This window comes from Uloborus diversus, chromosome 1 (assembly GCF_026930045.1).
Source record: "Uloborus diversus isolate 005 chromosome 1, Udiv.v.3.1, whole genome shotgun sequence".
Taxonomy (NCBI): Eukaryota; Metazoa; Arthropoda; class Arachnida; order Araneae; family Uloboridae; genus Uloborus; species Uloborus diversus.
The window spans coordinates 241,760,138-241,778,546 of record NC_072731.1 but is presented as its reverse complement, the minus strand read 5'-3'; the positions used below and the strand labels follow the sequence as shown (position 1 = coordinate 241,778,546).

Below are 18,409 nucleotides of genomic sequence, written 5' to 3'. Positions count from 1 at the left end.
TCGCATCACCCTCGCATTTTCACAACAATGGGATTATGTGAGAAGATTTGGTCGACCGATTAACGATGAATGTATGTGAAATTCAGCAAAACTTATGAAATAAACATTTAACAGCAGGAATCCGATAATTGTTTACATAGATCGGGGCTGTTTCCGGGCCAAGGCAAACTGCTGATCCCATGCTCATTTTTCCATTTCTGAACCTGCGTGTGAGTTAAGAGAGAAAAAGCTACTTAACCCCATGACAATTTAAGTCTAACGGCAGGATAAAGGTTTTTAAATTGTTACTTACCAGTTTTGCCCTATGGCACAAAGCAGAATCATCCTGGAAAATGACGTTTGGAATTGAAGTAAAGTGATCCCGGATAGTAAAACGCAATTTCTCTTCCAAAAGACCAATATACACCTGAGCGTCCACTGTTCCTTGCACAAAGTGAAGCTCACCAACTATTTGATCAGAAATACATTCCCAAATCATCTGAGATACAGGATGCTTGACTGTGTGTTGAATGCATTCGGGAAGATATTCCTCTCCTTTGCGGCGCGGGTGATGCAATTTTTTTTTACCACCACTGTATACTAAATGTTAAACTCTTACTTTACACGTAGACTTTTATTTCGGTAAAAAAATAACAACAAAAGTAAGTTTAGGAAATATTCATTGAAAAACAATTTCCTTGCTGTAGGTGCGGGTGTTTTCGTCACATCAGTTGTTGCAGGTGCTGTGTTCCTAACTCAGCCGTTCAGTTTAATGAGTCGCCCATTCCTGAGGGATGTCGGATTTTATTTGGTTGCTATTGGCTGGACGTTTGGACTCTTCTTCACGGGGAGATCCTATTTATATCATGGCATTGGTAAGACCTAGAATTTTCAAATCTGTTGATATTAAATACCCATATGAAGTAATGAAAACTGAATTTCAATATTTTTTAAATTTCAGTTTTACGAAAACTTTAAAATATGTGAACACCTTTTTTATGCTTTACATTTCTTGAAAACAATTAAATTTCGCTCTCTCTCTCTCTTTTTTCAAATAAGGTAAATGGTTTTCACTAGTGTAATTATTCATGAAAAGTGGGCATACCGATTACTAGAAAAACATATATGTTCCAATTAGCTTTCAAATTTCAATAAATAAATAAATAAATAAATAAATAAAATAAATAAATAAATAAATAAATAAAAATAAAAAAGTAAGAAGTATAATTGAAAAAACATGGTAACTTTGAACAAAGTTTTGGATTTTTTTTTATTTGAGAAAAAAAAATCTTTTAAAGAGCTAAATGGGCAAAAGAAAAAAAAATGGATGCTTTTTTTAGAGTCCCATGTGATAAAAAACAACGGTTAACAAAATTCAGAAGTACTGTTGGGTCTTCTAAGAATTTTGCATATTATTGCATTTTCTTTTTTTTTTCATATCTCAATCTGCAAAACTCTTGGATTATGGTACTTTTTATTCTTTCGATTACAACAGGAGTGATCAGAAAATAAACTTAGCTTAGTTTTCGGCATGTTAAAACTTATTAGTTTTAATTTCCATGTAAAATAGATAAGAATCAACAGAGAACTCATAAATGTCACTCAATCAGTAATCTGGGGCGTGCCAAGGAAGGGGGAGAGAAGGGACACCTGTTGGCCCGGACCCGACCTGAAGGGAGCTCGAGATTTTTAAAATGAGGGGTGAAATATATGTAGGGACGTAGGGGTTCACAACATGGAGGGGGGACCGTAGAAGTCAATTGGGACGGGCCCCAAAATTTCTATGCACGTCCCTGTCAGTAATTGGTCCCGATAATAATAGTAAGTAGTGGGAAGTGAACATTGAATTTATCAGTGTTAAATGTCTATTTTTAACAATTTCTTGACCTCTGAATCAGGGAGTAGCTGCTATACTAGAAGAAGTCCAAAATTAACTTTTTTTAGCACTAGGAAATACATAATCATTCATACAGAGTTTTTTTTTCAGTTTGGCATCAGTATTGCATACACAGCCTGTGATTTCATGGTTGTTTCTAAACCGTTCCCCTTTAACTACGCCACTTCTTACTACTACTAATAATAATATAAAAAAAAGTATATGGTTTTGCATTATATTATTAGTAGACCATGTTACTTGCATCGTATTGTATGAAATCGGCTATTTTATAGTAAAGACTTAGCGAAAAGTTTGAAACAATATTGATGACTTAGCTTTTAGGGGAGACATGCTACTTAGATGTCATACATTTGACATCGAAATAAAAATACATTTTTTTTTAAATTAAAGAAAACATACTCTTTACAACCCAATTCATGTTGTGTATCCGTAGCAATATACGTTCAGTAGCACTGTTTCTCCTTTTCCACACTAGGCTTCGTCGTGCTGTACTTCTTCTATATTGTTGTGGTCTTGAGTAGCCGTGCTATCTACGTAAGAGGACAAAAGCAAAAAGAGAAGACGTCTACAACAGAAAACAGTAATTGTGACAAGGAAAAACCTGAAAAAGAACCGAACAAAAAAAGTAAGACACGGTCAATATTTATTTCTTTTTTCTCGTGGGGTTCTCTCATTGTTGCTGTTGTACTCATAAAGTGCATTGATTAATATGGTTTCGTGAATGCAAAAAATGCAAACTAGCAGAATATTGGTACTTTTTGATCAGCAAAACAGATGTTATCGTTATGAAAAGTTGTTGCATTGTTATTAAAATTATTAACAGTAACATTATTGTTGTTATTATTATTATAATCAGCATCGATTTTCATTATCATTTTTTTATCATCATCATCATTAATATTTGGACGCCCTCAGTGAAATGTTTGAAATGAAATGTTTGTAAAAGAATGTTTTTCTTGTGTAGAAGGAGATGAAGAAGTGTGCAAGGTTAAAAATAAAAGTTTTGATGACGAATCAGAAGGAAAAGCTGTTGTACTGAAAGGTAACTATTTCATAATATAATTGTGTTTGTTTTCTGGATGCAACTGTATTTTGCCTTTAAGATGCTGTGTGCTAAATCCTATTGGGTGAAGAATTTTTATGGAATGTACGATGGCATTGAATTCGCTTTCATATTTTTCAATAGGTTTATATATATATATTCATCGTCCCTAATGATGAATTTGACATGATTTAAATGCATTTCGCATACTAAGTCTGTATTACCATTCTGTAATATATAAAGGGAAAAAATCTAAAAATATGTTTGGATAAAAATCCAGCTCTTATGACCCATATAAAGTCAAGCCTCGTGTTCCGCTAAATTTCAGTAAAAGCCAAAGCTTTCTTGACGTAATATATATCCCTTAAAGATGTAATTAATTATGCTTTTAGATAATTATCTTTGACATTCCTTTTATTTTCTTCAAATGTCGTACATGATTTTAAACAGCAATTTTATTTATGATCACTGGAGCAATGAGATTTATTTCTCATTTCGAATAAAAAGAAAACATAATTTTCCTCGAGGGAGAATTCCCCGAAACGATAGCCTTCTGCATCTGGAATCTTCGAGTTTGACAGCACTTAGCATGACGCAAAAAGAGTAATTCTTTGAATTATTTTCTAGTGAACTACCTCGTAACTCTTAAAAAGTCATTCCGAATATGCAGCCTGTTAACAATAGCCGAAGAGCTAGTGTACTCAATATATACGTGCCGTATCAAAGCGATTTGCTTTCGTAATTAAACTTTCATTTCTGTAATGAAAATAGTCCAACAAAATCGTAACGGAGAGAAATATATGTTTTAACTTATTTTTGGGCATTATTATTGTTATTATTATTATTTTTGTAGTTAGCATTTAACAAAATAAATAAATTAATAAACAAGCAGCATTAATATTACGCTATGCACAACAAGGGTAAAGATTTGCTTAATTTGTATCTGTTGACTAGTATAAAAACAAATGTGTCTTTATCTTTCACGATAGTTAATCATCTAAAGAGAATTACGAGGTGTATGTATGTAGCATAATGAACTTTAAAAACTTATGATTCTGCTCAGGAGGATGTTCTAACATCAATTGTTTGTACAATTTGTTTAGTCGCCTGATGGGACATAAACTTTGACGTTTCATAAGGAAAATGTACCTATAACTAGCCAATTAAGTCAGTTACAATAAAAGTTTTCGAGAAATCTGTTATAAGATTATTTAGCCATAATTGCTAGAACCTTCATATATTATTATTATTATTACAAAACACCAACAGAAATATCCCTTAATTTACAAAAAAGAAAAAATATTTCTTAACCTTCTCTGTGCTCTAGTAATGGCATACTAAATTTCAGACGTAGCGGTAATGGGCACTTCTGAATTGGGCCGCTTAAATTTGTGTGCTTATTCCAAAATTAGCTGCTTTTGCCAATGCATTTAAATATTCACGAAGTAACCGAACACTTTTTTAAAGTGAACCACTTGGTTTTCTTAGTAATATAAGCCACAAGTGTATCAAAAATGTTTATTATTTGGTTCATCACATTCAAAGCCATGTAAAAAGTTTAAGGAAAGAATATACTAAACATCAAACTAAAAAGTAATTTGTGTTCCAGAAATTAGCCAACATTGAAAACACAGGTCACCATTCTTAAAAAAAGGTCACCTCTTAGACTTTCTTTATAATAGTTATTTTCATTCATTTGTTTGTATTAGGGTCTTATAAATAGTCTTATAAATATTTTCTACCTATTAAAGCAGATGTCCTATTATTGGTACATTTACCATAGGTAGACGAAGTTAATGATAGACTTGTTTTTTTTTGGGGGGGGGAGGGGGGAATACAATTTTAAACAAAAATGAATTCGATTGCATTCCAGTGAATTGCCGCGCATTTTGATGCCGCAATGTTTTTGGTGTGACAGAAGTGAAAGGCATTCTGAGTTACAGAGTCACAAGGTAATTCTGATTGGATAGAGAAAATTAGAGTCATTTTAGGGGCGGTAACTTAATGCTAAACGCATCAGTTATCGGAAAATTAAGCAAAACGAAGCAATAGGTTTCTTCAAAACTTTTGTCCGAGATACAAGTAACATAAAAGGACCAATAATAATTTTTAAAGAATTATTAGCACATGACGAGTTAGTTTTTGTTACCTCCATTTCAAAATTAAAGTTTCTGTGACACAATGAAAATGGCAGCCTTAGGAGTAAAAAAAATCCTTCAATCTTACAACCTCTTTTTAAATCTTAAAATGATACTAAAATACTAATGCTCCGTATCGTGTTTATAAATACTTAAATCAAGCGGATTTGTTTTTAAAATTGGTTAATAAACAAAAGACAGATAGTAAAAGGGAAATGGTGTGTTTACAGATGCAGGAATTTTCCTTTACGTAGGTACATTTTCCACATTCATATAAACACATTCAGACTTTCTTTCTCAAGCATTTATGAGGTCTATTAAAGATTTTTATTCTTCTGTTGACGTGACTGGAAGAAAACAGGACCATTGGGGTTAAGCGGCTAGGTAGGTTTAGTTGTGAAACTTTCAATACTTGAGAAAATAAAGTACCATTGTCGACTGGCCAAAACAATTTAGTTGCAGTAGCGAGAAAGATGATTTCTTGTAAAATTTTACGTTCTCGTAGTTTTATTTTACTTAAGTTGCAGAGTGGTAAATGCGTATCATTTTCAACAAAATTCAACTTGAGGGCTATCCGTAAACCAAAATTAATTATTTCTTTTACTTTCTGTCGATTTTATCATTCATTAGAAATTAAAAATGTATCATAATTTTTTCGAAGTTTCTTTTACAATAATGTGTGAAGTACGCTGCTAAACACAAAGCTGAATAAAAAAAAAGTAAAGTTATGTAGCCAGAATGAACAGTACTGCCATCTGAGACGTGCTCTTGGCACTTACAAGTATAACTCGTATTTTTTTTCCCGGCAACAAATACTTTTAACGGGGTAAAACTTACCCCTAAAGATTGGATAATCGGGATATTAGAGGGTACAATATATTCTAATATTTTAAATTGTAATTACAAAACTTCAAATAATGATAGAAAATTTGAAAAAACTAAACAAGCTAAAGTTGATGCAGATAAAATACACCACCAGCTCAGTCATTCCATCCGAGGACTGCAGATTCGTGCTCTTTAGCACTCGACAGCCCGGAATAGAAAGTAACTGAGCTGGAGGCGGAAAACCTCTTAAAGGAGCCAAGGGAGCCAAACAAACTGGTAGCTAATGTAGAATTAGCACATCAGACAAGTGACCGCAGCAACGGTGAGGTTCAACTCAAAGATTGAAGGCAAAGCTAGGTGTTTTGCAGTAAGTTACTGCCCTATTCCGGGCTGTTGAGTGCTAAAAAGCACGAAATTGCAGTCCTCGGATGGAATAACTGAGCAGGCTGTGTATTTTATGTATTTCTGCCTGAGCCATGGCTTAGGGTGGTAAGTTACTGCGAAGTAAAGTTGTTGTGTTTCAGGATTTTACAGAAAATGCTATTAATAGGGGTAAACCATCCTTCGCAATCTTACCCCATTACGGTGAATGACCTTGAAACAAATCTATCGTATGAAAGTCATGTAATATATCAATAGAAAGATCTATTTTTTAGTTTTACAACAGTTTTTGTATTTTCATTCTCCTATAATTAGGGCAGAAGTCACTGTCATTTGTAGCAATACATTTTTAATTTTTTTCGCACATTTCTAGTTTCTTTACAGGCTTATGTTTTGAGCAATTTTCAAAATAGAAATCTAAAAATTGGCAGGATTACTTATTTTGTCATATGTGTTCTTCATATCAAATTTTATTGAAATTGGAAATGATGAGGGGGGTTGGGGGATGGTTTACCCCTATAAATCGTATTTTCAGAAAAATCCTTAAACACATCAACTTTAGCTTGTTTAGTTTTCTTAAATTTTTAACCATCATTTGAATTTTTGTAATTAAAATTAAAAAATAGAATATATTGCACCCTCTAATATCCCAATTATCCAATATTTAGGGGTTGTTTCATCCCGTTAAAAGTGTTTGTTGAAGATTAAAAAAAAAAAAAAAGAGTTCAATATTTTAAAGTGTTCTATTGATGGGCAAGGTTTTATTCCAATCGGTGATTCACACTTGGGTATGGTTTCTTATTAGTACTTTCAAGACAAATACTAATGGAACAGCTAGCCATCATAGTTTCCAAATGAGAACACATTTACCACACTCCACCTTATTTCATTTGAGTAATATCTATCGAATCTACTCCAACAGGGTTGTGTGCAGAGATATTTTTATCACCTTGAATTTTAAGTAAAAATTTAGCACCCTGTAAAATGAAAAAAAAAAGAAAAAGAAAGGAAAGCAATTGGATACGTATTTTACAATTGAATTTTTTGCCATTTTTTAACGCGAAATGTCAAGTATTCTAAATGTTAAAAGTAAAAATAGCACACATCTCGTCTTTCTTTACCATCTTATATTTTTATTCTTAGATTTTTTACGGATTGTGGACCTCACGTTAGCGGGTTTTTTTTCACTCCTTAAAAATGAATTTCACTCATCGGCAGACTGTGATGGAGTATTTACATGCCTTGAAAAAAAAAAAAAAAAAGAAAGAAAAGCTTAGCTCTATTAGCTAAGTGTTCATGTGCTGACTTAGTGTGAAGAATAAAAAGTGAGGAATGATGGAGGAGAATGAAGCTTCAGATAGTGGTATTTGGTGAAGGTAGAGTGCATCTTCCATCCAACTCCTGTGCATAAAATATTCGAGTAACGAAAACAAAGAATAGCTTTCAGTAGCCGTAACTTGTGAATTCAACGTTAAGGTAAAAATATACATTTCTCGTTAGATGTTTTCAAGCATGATATTAATACTTTTTTTTTGGTAAAAAAAAGAAAAAAAAAGAAGAAGAACGTTGTAAAAATACACGTTTTGTAATAAAAACTAATTTTTTCTTAAAGATTTTTTTTTCTGCTATGAAAAATATATTTATGCTCTCAGAATGTGATGCATATCGTTTAACTACTGAACTGTTTTGTCCGATAGTTATGTCATATTTTTAGTGTTCACTGTAGTGAAAGTTTTCTAGTAATGCATTGGTTGTAAAATTACTATAAACCAGTTTCATGTAAAATGGGTTACAAAGTTACATGGTTAAATAACCGAGGTTGAGTTGAGTAAAAACAATATGATTAAACATTAACATAAACTAATGAGTACAATACTTGAAAAATTTTTGACTCTAGCTTTGAGCTTTTGTAATTAAATTTGAAAACAAAATTAGTTAGAAAAACATATGCTTATTTATGGACACAATATGACCTAAAAACGAAAATTAAGGGGGTCCGGGACACAAAAATCCTCAAATTTTGCAATTTTTTTTTTATAATTTGAAAAATTGCTCCGTTTTTTTCGTCTTAAGAAGACGTTTGAATCTTATTTCTACCTTAAATAGAACGAAAGATATAGTTATTTTTGTTGCATGCATCTAACTAATGTGTACTTAACTTTAAAACTTTAAACGCGTTTTTCTCCATGATGCAATTTTTCCCGATTTCTTGCATTCAAACTCTTATAAGTCAGGAACCGATAGAGATAAAGTAATGAAACTTGGAGCATATCTTTTTCAAGCAGTTTACTTTAATTTTTATTCGACGAATTTAAAAAAAACGTTTACTGCAAAAATTATGATTTTTTTAAAAAAAGTATCTTCGAATTTTTCGAAAATTTTCTTCAATTATTTTTTATTTTTTATTGAATCAATATTTTTAAAATCGCCGAATAAAAATTAAAGCTTAGATATTTGTGCATACTTTTTTGAAAAAAAATTGAAAATTGACCAACAATATTTTGAGTTATAGCAATTTAAAGCAACCCCATTTTTTTTGAAAAAAACTAATTAAATTTAAATAAAAAATATTTTTTTTCATATTTATGTTATGATTTTGCTTATTAAATAAATGATGAATCAGTGCAAAAAATTTCAAAACTCTAAAGTACATAATAAAAAAAATTTCAAAATGTGTCCCGGACCCGCTTAAGTGGTGAAACTAGACTGAAAGCATAATTTGTTGTGCCTTAAGTATTTTGACTATTATAGATTTGTTGATTCAGTTTTTTAGTGTTCACTTTATCACAAAAGCAATCTCTCCTTTGTTTCGTTACAGCTTTTTACTTCGGTGGTTTTGAGTGGTTGGATGGACGTCGCCTATCCAAAGCGAATCTAGCTCTGGAATCTCGCCGACTTTCAATGAACAAACTCAGTTTATACACGATTGAAAACAACGGTAATAATAATGGTAATATTGCTTTGTAATTTTTTTGGAGATAGAAAATAATGCAATGCTGTATTTTATGTTATTCAACAATTTAGCATTTTATTTATCTGTTTATTCGTTTTGCTCGATATTTCTTGTTTGGAACTTGGTAACTTTTTTTTTTTTTTTTTGAGTAATCAAGAAGATTACTTATTGATCTCACTAAGGCCTCAGTAAGGAGTAAACTATTGACCCTGTAAGATAAATAAACCTTATGTGTATCTTTGTGCTGAATTTATTATGTACCTTTCAATTACCACCCCTTAATTTTATTATGTACCTTTGTGCTGAAGAGTAAAGTAAGAAAAAACAACGTCGAAAAAAAGCACAAATTGCCAATTACAGCAGACACGTGTTTCGGCGTTACAGGGACAAAAGACAAACGGTCGGATCTCTTTTCATCCATAAGCTCATTACTTTTTGCATTGAAAAAGGCATTCCCTGTAACGCCGAAACACGTGTCTGCTGTAATTGGCAATTTGTGCTTTTTTTCTACGTTGTTTTTTCTTACTTTGTTGACCCTGTGATTGGTCCGGCCAGTCATATGATCCTTTATGTGAATATCAGAATCAAAAATAATCATACAACCTTAATTTTTGTGAAAATTCATCGGAAATTCGGCCGTATATTTTGACATAAAAAAATAATATTCTTTGAAAAACTTCAAGGATTTTAAAAAATAACTTTAAATTTAACAGAATAATATTTGAAACAAAAAAGGTAAACCTTTCGTCCATAATACCTCTTTATCTTAAATCCAACCAAGAATGTAAGATAACTCAACAAAAGTTTCAAGAAAAGGACTCAATATGTTCTGCGATGATTTTTCAATGCGAACACACATTTATAACTAAAGTGCCATTTGATTTTATCATTTCAAAAATAACTTACTGTGGTCTCTTTCTTTTTTCAAAAATACGGTTCATGCGAGCCATGGCTACTATATAAGTCTTATATAAGAACTTTAACGCGATCAAAGAGAGCACCGTAGTCACGTCATAAACTGTTGCGAAAAATATTTTACAAAGGCTTATTAAATTCATGAACTGGTTAGTTTTTAATCGGAGAATGAGTTAAAAATCCAACAAGAAGTTCTGTCCAGAACTAAACGAGCCTACTTTCCCATATACCCATACTACTTTCTACTACCTGATCAATATTCTCAAAAATAGCTAAAATCGCAAATTGTTTCAAACATATTTTTTTAATATCATAAGCTGATTTCTAGGAATAAAATATTCCTCACTCATCTTTAAAAAAAAAAAGCACCTTTCAAACAAAGCAGCTAATACACTTTTTTCCATTAAAGAAATTCTTTAACAGTTTTCAAAACGAAAAAATAATAATTAAAATTAATAAGCTTATTGAAATAAATACATCATATTAAAAAATCGTTTCTTTTTCTCCTGTTGCCAAAAATAATCTTTTAAATGAATTAATGCAATTACAAAAATAAATAAAAACAATAAAATGTCAACTTAAAGAAATAATTTTCATTGTCAAAAAAAAAATCGTCTGCGTATATCTTTATGTAGAAACATGAATGACTTCGAGTTTATTCGCCGAAAACTGAATGCCTAAATTAAAACTTTAGCGTGAAAATAAAAACAAGTCATATCAACAATAATTAGTTCACAGTTAAAACCACAGCTGAGGAGTCAATCTTATTTTGGGATAAAGGAGTCGGAGTCGAATATCCAAAAATCGGAGTCAGTCATCTGTCCTCCGTGTATAAATTTTTGCCAAAGCTACGAAGTCAGAGTCGAAGTCGTGGAGTTCGAGTCCGATTAATTATCGGGCACAGGAGTCGAGTCGGAGTCAGGTGCCCCTAAATTCTCGGAGTCGGAGTCTGAAGTTTGGCGTCAAGAGCTGTTTCCAACAAAATTTGTTTGAATTAAATCCGCCTTCAACTACGGAATCTACATTGACTTTCAGTTTCCCCGTAGGCGCTAATGTTAAGGGATTTGAACTGTTCAAAATTGAACGGAAAATTGTTCAGATCAAAAAGATATTTTACATACAAGTTTTTCATCAAAAGCTTTTTCCTACAAAGTTTGTTTGAAGCAAATTCGCCTCACAGTTCGGAATTGCCTTGAATTTCCCCATAGGCGCTAATGTTAAATTTTTTTGAACTGTTCAAAATTGAACAAAAAATAGTTCAAATCAAAAAGTGAAATATGGGAATGAGGTGTCCTCGCCGAGATCTTTCGAACAAAAAAATGTTTGTTCGAATCGGACTATTCATTCAAAAGTTATTAGGGGGGGACAGACAGACAGACCGACAGACCGACAGACAGACCGACAGACATTTTTCCCCATCTCAATACCCTACGTTCCAATTTTCAATTTTTCAATATTTATTTAATTATTTTACTTATTTTTGATTTTTTTTTTTTGTTTTTCGCGATATTTTTAAGATGCATTAAGCCTTCTTTCATGCTTTTTTCTTCTTTTTCTGACTTTTACTGGGAAAGTAGGCTAAAAAGGAACTATAGAACTCATGCAGGACAATTGCATTCAGGAGCACGGAGTATAACTTGGCTGCAATTCTTGATCGTGAAAACTTTAATTTGTCAGAAAGTTTTTTTTTTCATTTTATTTATTTAAATTTTCTAAACGCATTAAAATGACTATTGCACAATATTCTAAAATAAATTTATTGGATTAATCAGTTTTGTAGCTTAACAATTGGTCTTCAATTAATTGATCTCTACGTTCGTTACAAACAGAGATCTTTGAAATTGCATAACGTATGGCAAAAACATTAGAAGTTTAAACTTGAAGTGCATTTTTCTCGAAATGAGTTTTTGGGTTAAATTTGCTCCCTTCAAAAACGATAACTCAAAATATTATCACCTGATTTTTAAGTTATCAAGAGAATATACCAAAATGTCAGTCATAAAAGCAGTATTTTATCAGTAATGTTTTTTATCTCAAAATATCTATGTAGTAAATTTGCTAATAATATCACAAAAAAGAGGCTTTGATGAACTCTGAAAATTTTTATTTGCAACAAATCCTACAAATCGTTGGTATATGCCCTAGGCCAGTGTCGGTAAGTTATTTTGGTGATACTCGTGAGTTGAAAAAAATTACTTTATAGTTTTTTTGAAGATTTTGAATGTTTTCTTTCAAATTCGACAAATAATTACAAGTTTTTATAAGACTTTGTGCAAATATTTTAATCGTGTAACGTAAAGACGTAAATCGTGTGTAACGTAAAGTATTTCTTATGCTAATTTCGCAATATCGGTCTGCCATCCGCTTGAGCACGACAGCAAGCAAAAGAATTCGTGTAGCGTCACATTAAAATTGTTGGCGGCTTCTTGCTAATGTTCGAAAGATTGAGGTAAGTCTGTGCATGTGTTTTGCAGCCGCCCCTTGCTTTTGTGTGCTTCGAGTTCTTTCGCTCGCGTGGTAGCATTTCTAAAATTTGCTTTGAAACTCGAAACCTGTTGCAATATTTAGAGCTGATTGGTTACATATGCAGGCCCATAGGGGGAGGCATCAGGATGGGGGTCAATTGCCCCAATGTCTTTAGAAAATTAATGTATTTAGATGTAAGTGGGCGTGGTTTTGCTGGTTTTTCGGTATGATTACAAAAAGTACCCTTTGCAACCCCCCCCTGGAAATTTTCAGAATAACTGTCCTTCGTAAATGTAAGCTATTCTCTCTTTACACGCAATACATTGATAGCAGAATGAATACCGAATTGAAAAAAACGTAAATATGTTAAATTTTTTAAAGTTTGCCTTCTCTTCAAATACATTTCAAGACGAAAAAACTTACGTTTTGGTGAGGACCAAAGATGTTAGAAATAGTATAAATTCAATTTGTTTTTTATTTAAATATTTTTATTTGCTATCAATCCAGCAATGGTTCAAAACTATCATTCTTTAAAAAAAAAGAAATGCTTTCAAATGACAAGGACATCTCATAAAACTACTTCGCAGCGTATAACCACATTTTCCAGACGTAAATAACCCGAAATAGGTTGGAATACATTTCGAACATAACTCGACGAACGGAAAGCACAATAATGGCTTAACTCACCCAAGAAGACGTAGCAGCAAAAAAGAGAAGAGAGTAGCATAAAATGCGCGAATAAAACTTAAGTAACTATAAAAACCTTAAGCAGAACGATTTTTACGCCACCTTCACGAAACCGCGTGAAAATTTTGACACACAATCTTTTCTGGCATTGGAGAGGATTGTGGTTATTATTCTCTTGTATTCAGTTTGGATGTTGCGTCATTTTCAGCGGCGGTGGTGTAATTTGGTGTCATAAAAACCGTGAATTTGCGCAAAAAAAGTCTCCTTTGCGTAAATTCACGGATTTTGATGGGAATAAAACATAAAGACTTGTAGTCGTTATTTGTGGTGCAAGAAGTCATTGTATTATTCTTTAAATATGCATAATAAGACGCTGGTGAAGAGTCGTTAAAACGACGAATTAGGGTGAACCCACCGTGCGGTTGGGCAATTGGATTAAATTTTTGCTAACGTTTTATATGCATTAAAATTATTTAAAGCTACAAGTTAAAAAAAAAAAAATGCCAACCTGGCGAAAGTACTTTTCTTGTGTGAATTTTTAAGCAAAAACAATGTTTACTACAATATCTATAAAATATATATATATTTTTTAAACTGTAAGTTACTCTGTCACGTATATGACACCTTTTTCGACATTTTCTTTGCACCTGTTTTAAATTTCTCAATTGAAGTAAAATATACTCTAAATCTAGTAATGCCATTTTTTAAATATATATCTATTGCGTATATATATCTATTGCGCTTATCTATTGCGTAATGGGGTTTCCATTCGTCAAAAGTACTAGTTTTAGTCATTAAAGTTGATAGCATGAGAGAAAAAAAAAAAAAACATGGAGCGAGGAAAATCTTTTATTTTCAAAACGTTTATTTTTTTAATTATTTTTTTTTAAATGTCCGATTTTTCAAACAAGGCGTGGTCTTTATGACGTCACAAGTGATGAACTTTGGCACACACTCCACTGGCACGCTGAATGTTTACGAATGCCGTCTACCGCGTTTCCAGGTTATGATAATTCAGAAGCGAATTAAATATTCCGCTCTAGGCTTACTATCAACCATATCCTTGCCAGTACATGTGAGTAAAGAAGAGAATTAAATATTGCGCTCTGCGCTAATAGCAACAGTGAATGGTATTTCATCACTTGTGATGTCATGTGCTGAAGCGTACAAAAGGAAATTGAATTTGCGATCGATTAAATATTTTAAGAAAATATTAAACTTAGTCAAATTATTTTTTTAAAAAAATGGTCAAGTCCTATGTTTTTAAGCATTCTCTTTCAGAAAAAAAAAATTAAAATTTTGAAAACGACACCATTGTTTTTCAGTGTTAGTTTCAAAAAAAAAAAAAAAAAAAAAACAAAGAGTGGGCCATTAAACGTAATATCAAACACTTTGTCCTGAACGTAAAACCCCAATATTTCAGTTCAAAAGTAATACTAAGAAAAAAGTTTAAGAAACTACATTTAAATATAAATTAACTATCCATACACTTATTTATCTACCACATAATAGAGTGAGATAAAGTGACTCAGCAATAAAATAAACTGTTTTGTTTAGTTTAATTAATTGCATTTCGGCTTTAAAAATGCAATTAAAATGCAGGAAATAAATGTCCATCTTCAAGAACTCTAGATTCATTAATTTTTGCCTTCATGATGTTCAAAAAAAAAAAAAAAGAATTGAAAACGAGCATTTCAAAGCCTATTGTTGGGGCAAACCTAACCTGGCAGCTCCGTAATTCTAAGGTTAGGTTATTCGAAGCCTTCACAATGCTGTCAGGGTTTCTGCGTTACAAAACTGTAGACGTAAAAAATTGAAAAGCTTTCTATACTCAATGTAGCATTATATGTGACAATAAATAATAAAGAAAAATTCAAGTAAACAATCTGTTCATTTTGTTCTATGTTATTTCGAATAAAATACCAAATTGAACTGGATAATGTTTCAATTTCAGTTTAGTTCTAAAATATTTTAATAGAGCCCGTTCAGATTTCAACACACGATAGCACTGCTTTAGATCCCTGTATATACTAACCGTTGATTCTAACTCAGCGCAATCGCTGAGATAACGCTTGTAATACTAAACGATCTACGTAACGCGCGCTAGTTCTGTGATTGCACTGCGTACACAAAATATCGCTTTTGCTATAAGACAATGTTATGCACTGTAATATTATATATTTGGAAATTTAAATATTTACTGCATATTTTAGTTCTTTTCTCATTATTCCAATTAGCAATTTCTATATTGAAAACCAATAAAAATTTTAATTCAGCTCTAAAATATTAAAATACAGTCGGACCTCCATATATCGAAGTAGCAAATTGCCGGAAAAAATTCGATATATAGAATTTTCGATATATGGAAACGATTTTATTTTATCATAAAAATCTCCTAAAACATTAAAATTAAAGCTAATTTTCGAGTATGAAACCTAATTTCTAATTTATACGAGCATAGGATTAAATGAAAGTTAATAATTAAAAAAATAACAGAAATTACATTTTTGCGCCTTCATACATCTTCATTCTTCGGCAATTCAACTTGATCCGCAACATTAGGGGATTTTCGTTTTGAGAATGGGATCGAGAGAAAAGGAAAAAAATCAATCTACTTAACTTGAATGATTTTAACTGCAGCTAAAACGACTAGGAATGATGATCAACAGACAAAGGATAACTTAAAACTGATTTGAGAATGTTACTGGTAAGATATTTGAAATAAACTTGAGAGAATTTAAGAACGAAACGACCTTTCTACACACCCCTTAATCCCAGATTCCTTATGAGTTTCGTAGCAACCTTTAGTGAACATAATTTTCTCCCCTAACCTTTATTTTTCATGAGACAAACAGTCTAAAATGGAAAAAAAAATCTACGAATGTCTCGAAAAAAAAATCAATCTATAGAGATTTTTTCGATATATAGAAACAATTTTTCTATGTAATGAACATAGAAATTTAATGGGATTTCGACATCTAGAAATTTTTGATATGTGGAAGTTTGATATATGGAGGTTCGACTGTATATCCGAATGTTTTGTGTGCCTAAAATAAACTACTTTTTGCACCCATTCATTTTGTTCCATCAGGGGCGTAGCTAAGGGGGGGGGGTTTGGGGACAAAACCCCCCTCCGAAAAGTTAGTCTCAAAAAAAAAAGAGAAAAAGAAGAGAGAAGTGAAAGAAAAAAAAAGAAGAAAAGGAAAAAATTCCAAGCGATTATACATATATATATATTATATATATATATATTACATAATAATATATATATATATATATATATATATATATATATATATATATATATATATATATATGTATATTATATATATATATATATATAACATATATATATATATATATATATATATATATATATATATATATATATATATATATATATATATATATATATATATATATATATATATATATATATATATATATATATATATATATATATATATATATATACATATATATATATATATATATATATATATATATATATATATATATATATATATATATATATATATATATATATATTATACATAATATATATATATACCCCCCCGAAAGTCGGGTCTAGCTACGCCACTGTGTTCCATGTTATTTCGATAAAAACTTTCTAATTTGTAAAATATCGGGAATTTAAATTTATCTTCAAAACATTAAAAAAAAATCATTATGCAACTAATAAATTCTTTTTTGTATTCAGGCAGCTGTCAGTCCATTCAAAGCTACGGAATGTCTTCAACAGAGAAGTTAAGTCCTCTAGTCCCAGAAGACAGAGGAGAGTTTTGGCATTTCTTAGTCAAAGTTTGCCCAATCAATACCAAAAAATGGCAGCAGCTCGTTTGGTGGAAGAAAGCCGTAGCGCTAATAAAAGTAATTACAAAAATATTATGTTCAAATGTATTGTTATTAAACTATATTTAAACAAAGTTATATGAAATTTGCTCTTCAGTTAAAAATATTATGATTAAATTTAAACCTATATGTGTAGTCTCAATCTACAATGAACATAACATGATAACTTTAAGATTTCAAAAAGGTTAAATTAAAGTAAAGGGAACATCTTGGTATTTTCCATATTTTACTACTGTGTTAAAAAAAAATCATAGTTTGACTTATAGTCAACAAATAAATTAAGATTTCATGGGCGCCTTTTTTCAGTCCAGAGAACGAAATGACTTCCTTTAGAATACCGGCAGACGGATTTCTATCCTGGGTCAATCCATATAATTTCATGGACTTCTTTGAAAGAGTCTGCTCGATCATGTTTTTTTTTCTTTTGGACAGTCATATCCGTAAAAACCGCATATGAAAGATATTTAAAACCACTTTTATTTTTTCTCCAATCTTAACCTTTGATTTTTCAGAAGTAATCAAAAGTCGTTTTCGTAGTCAAAAATGAGACTCTTAGACCTTTACATTTTGCTCAAAATCTGTTTGAATTACAGTTTTGGCACATGCCCTACAGCCTGATTATCCCATCCAGAGACTGCAGTTTGTCCTTTTTGGGACTCATCATTCTGAAATGGAGAATTACCAAGCTGGAGGCAGATGTCATCTCATTGAAGCTGAAAGTGCCAACAGACTGGAAGATAAAGTAAATTTATCTCATCAGCAAGAGTCTGCAGATATGGTGAGGTTCAGCTCGTAAACTGAAGGCAATTTGGTATTTAGCAGTAAGTTACCGCCCCTAGCCAGGATTAAGTATTGGGTATTTAGCAGTAAGTTACCGCCCCTAGCCAGGACTAAGTATTGAGTATTTAGCAGTAAGTTACCGTCCCTAGCCAGGACTAAGTGTTGGGTATTTAGCAGTAAGTTACCGCCCCTAGCCAGGACTAAGTATTGGGTATTTAGCAGTAAGTTACCGCCCCTAGCCAGGACTAAGTATTGGGTATTTAGCAGTAAGTTACCGTCCCTAGCTAGGACTAAGTATTGGGTATTTAGCAGTAAGTTACCGCCCCTAGCCAGGACTAAGTATTGTGTATTTAGCAGTAAGTTACCGCCTCTAACCAGGACTAGGTATTAAATCATCATTGCATGTTCTTAAATTACGTGTATTATACACTAGATAATATAGGCACTAAAAAGATATACTAACATATTCTAAT

General features: G+C 31.6%; 1 protein-coding gene across 1 annotated transcript in view; it reads left to right on the top strand.

The window, feature by feature from the left end:
• The window catches only part of LOC129226177 (mitochondrial sodium/calcium exchanger protein-like), a 72,171-nt gene that overhangs the window by 36,413 nt on the left and 17,349 nt on the right, over window positions 1–18,409 (top strand). Inside the window, exons 8-12 of the mRNA XM_054860780.1 lie at window positions 687–854; window positions 2,352–2,501; window positions 2,841–2,918; window positions 9,081–9,212; window positions 17,005–17,174. Coding sequence (XP_054716755.1) covers window positions 687–854; window positions 2,352–2,501; window positions 2,841–2,918; window positions 9,081–9,212; window positions 17,005–17,174 — 698 coding nt within the window. The remainder of the gene's footprint in view (window positions 1–686; window positions 855–2,351; window positions 2,502–2,840; window positions 2,919–9,080; window positions 9,213–17,004; window positions 17,175–18,409) is intronic.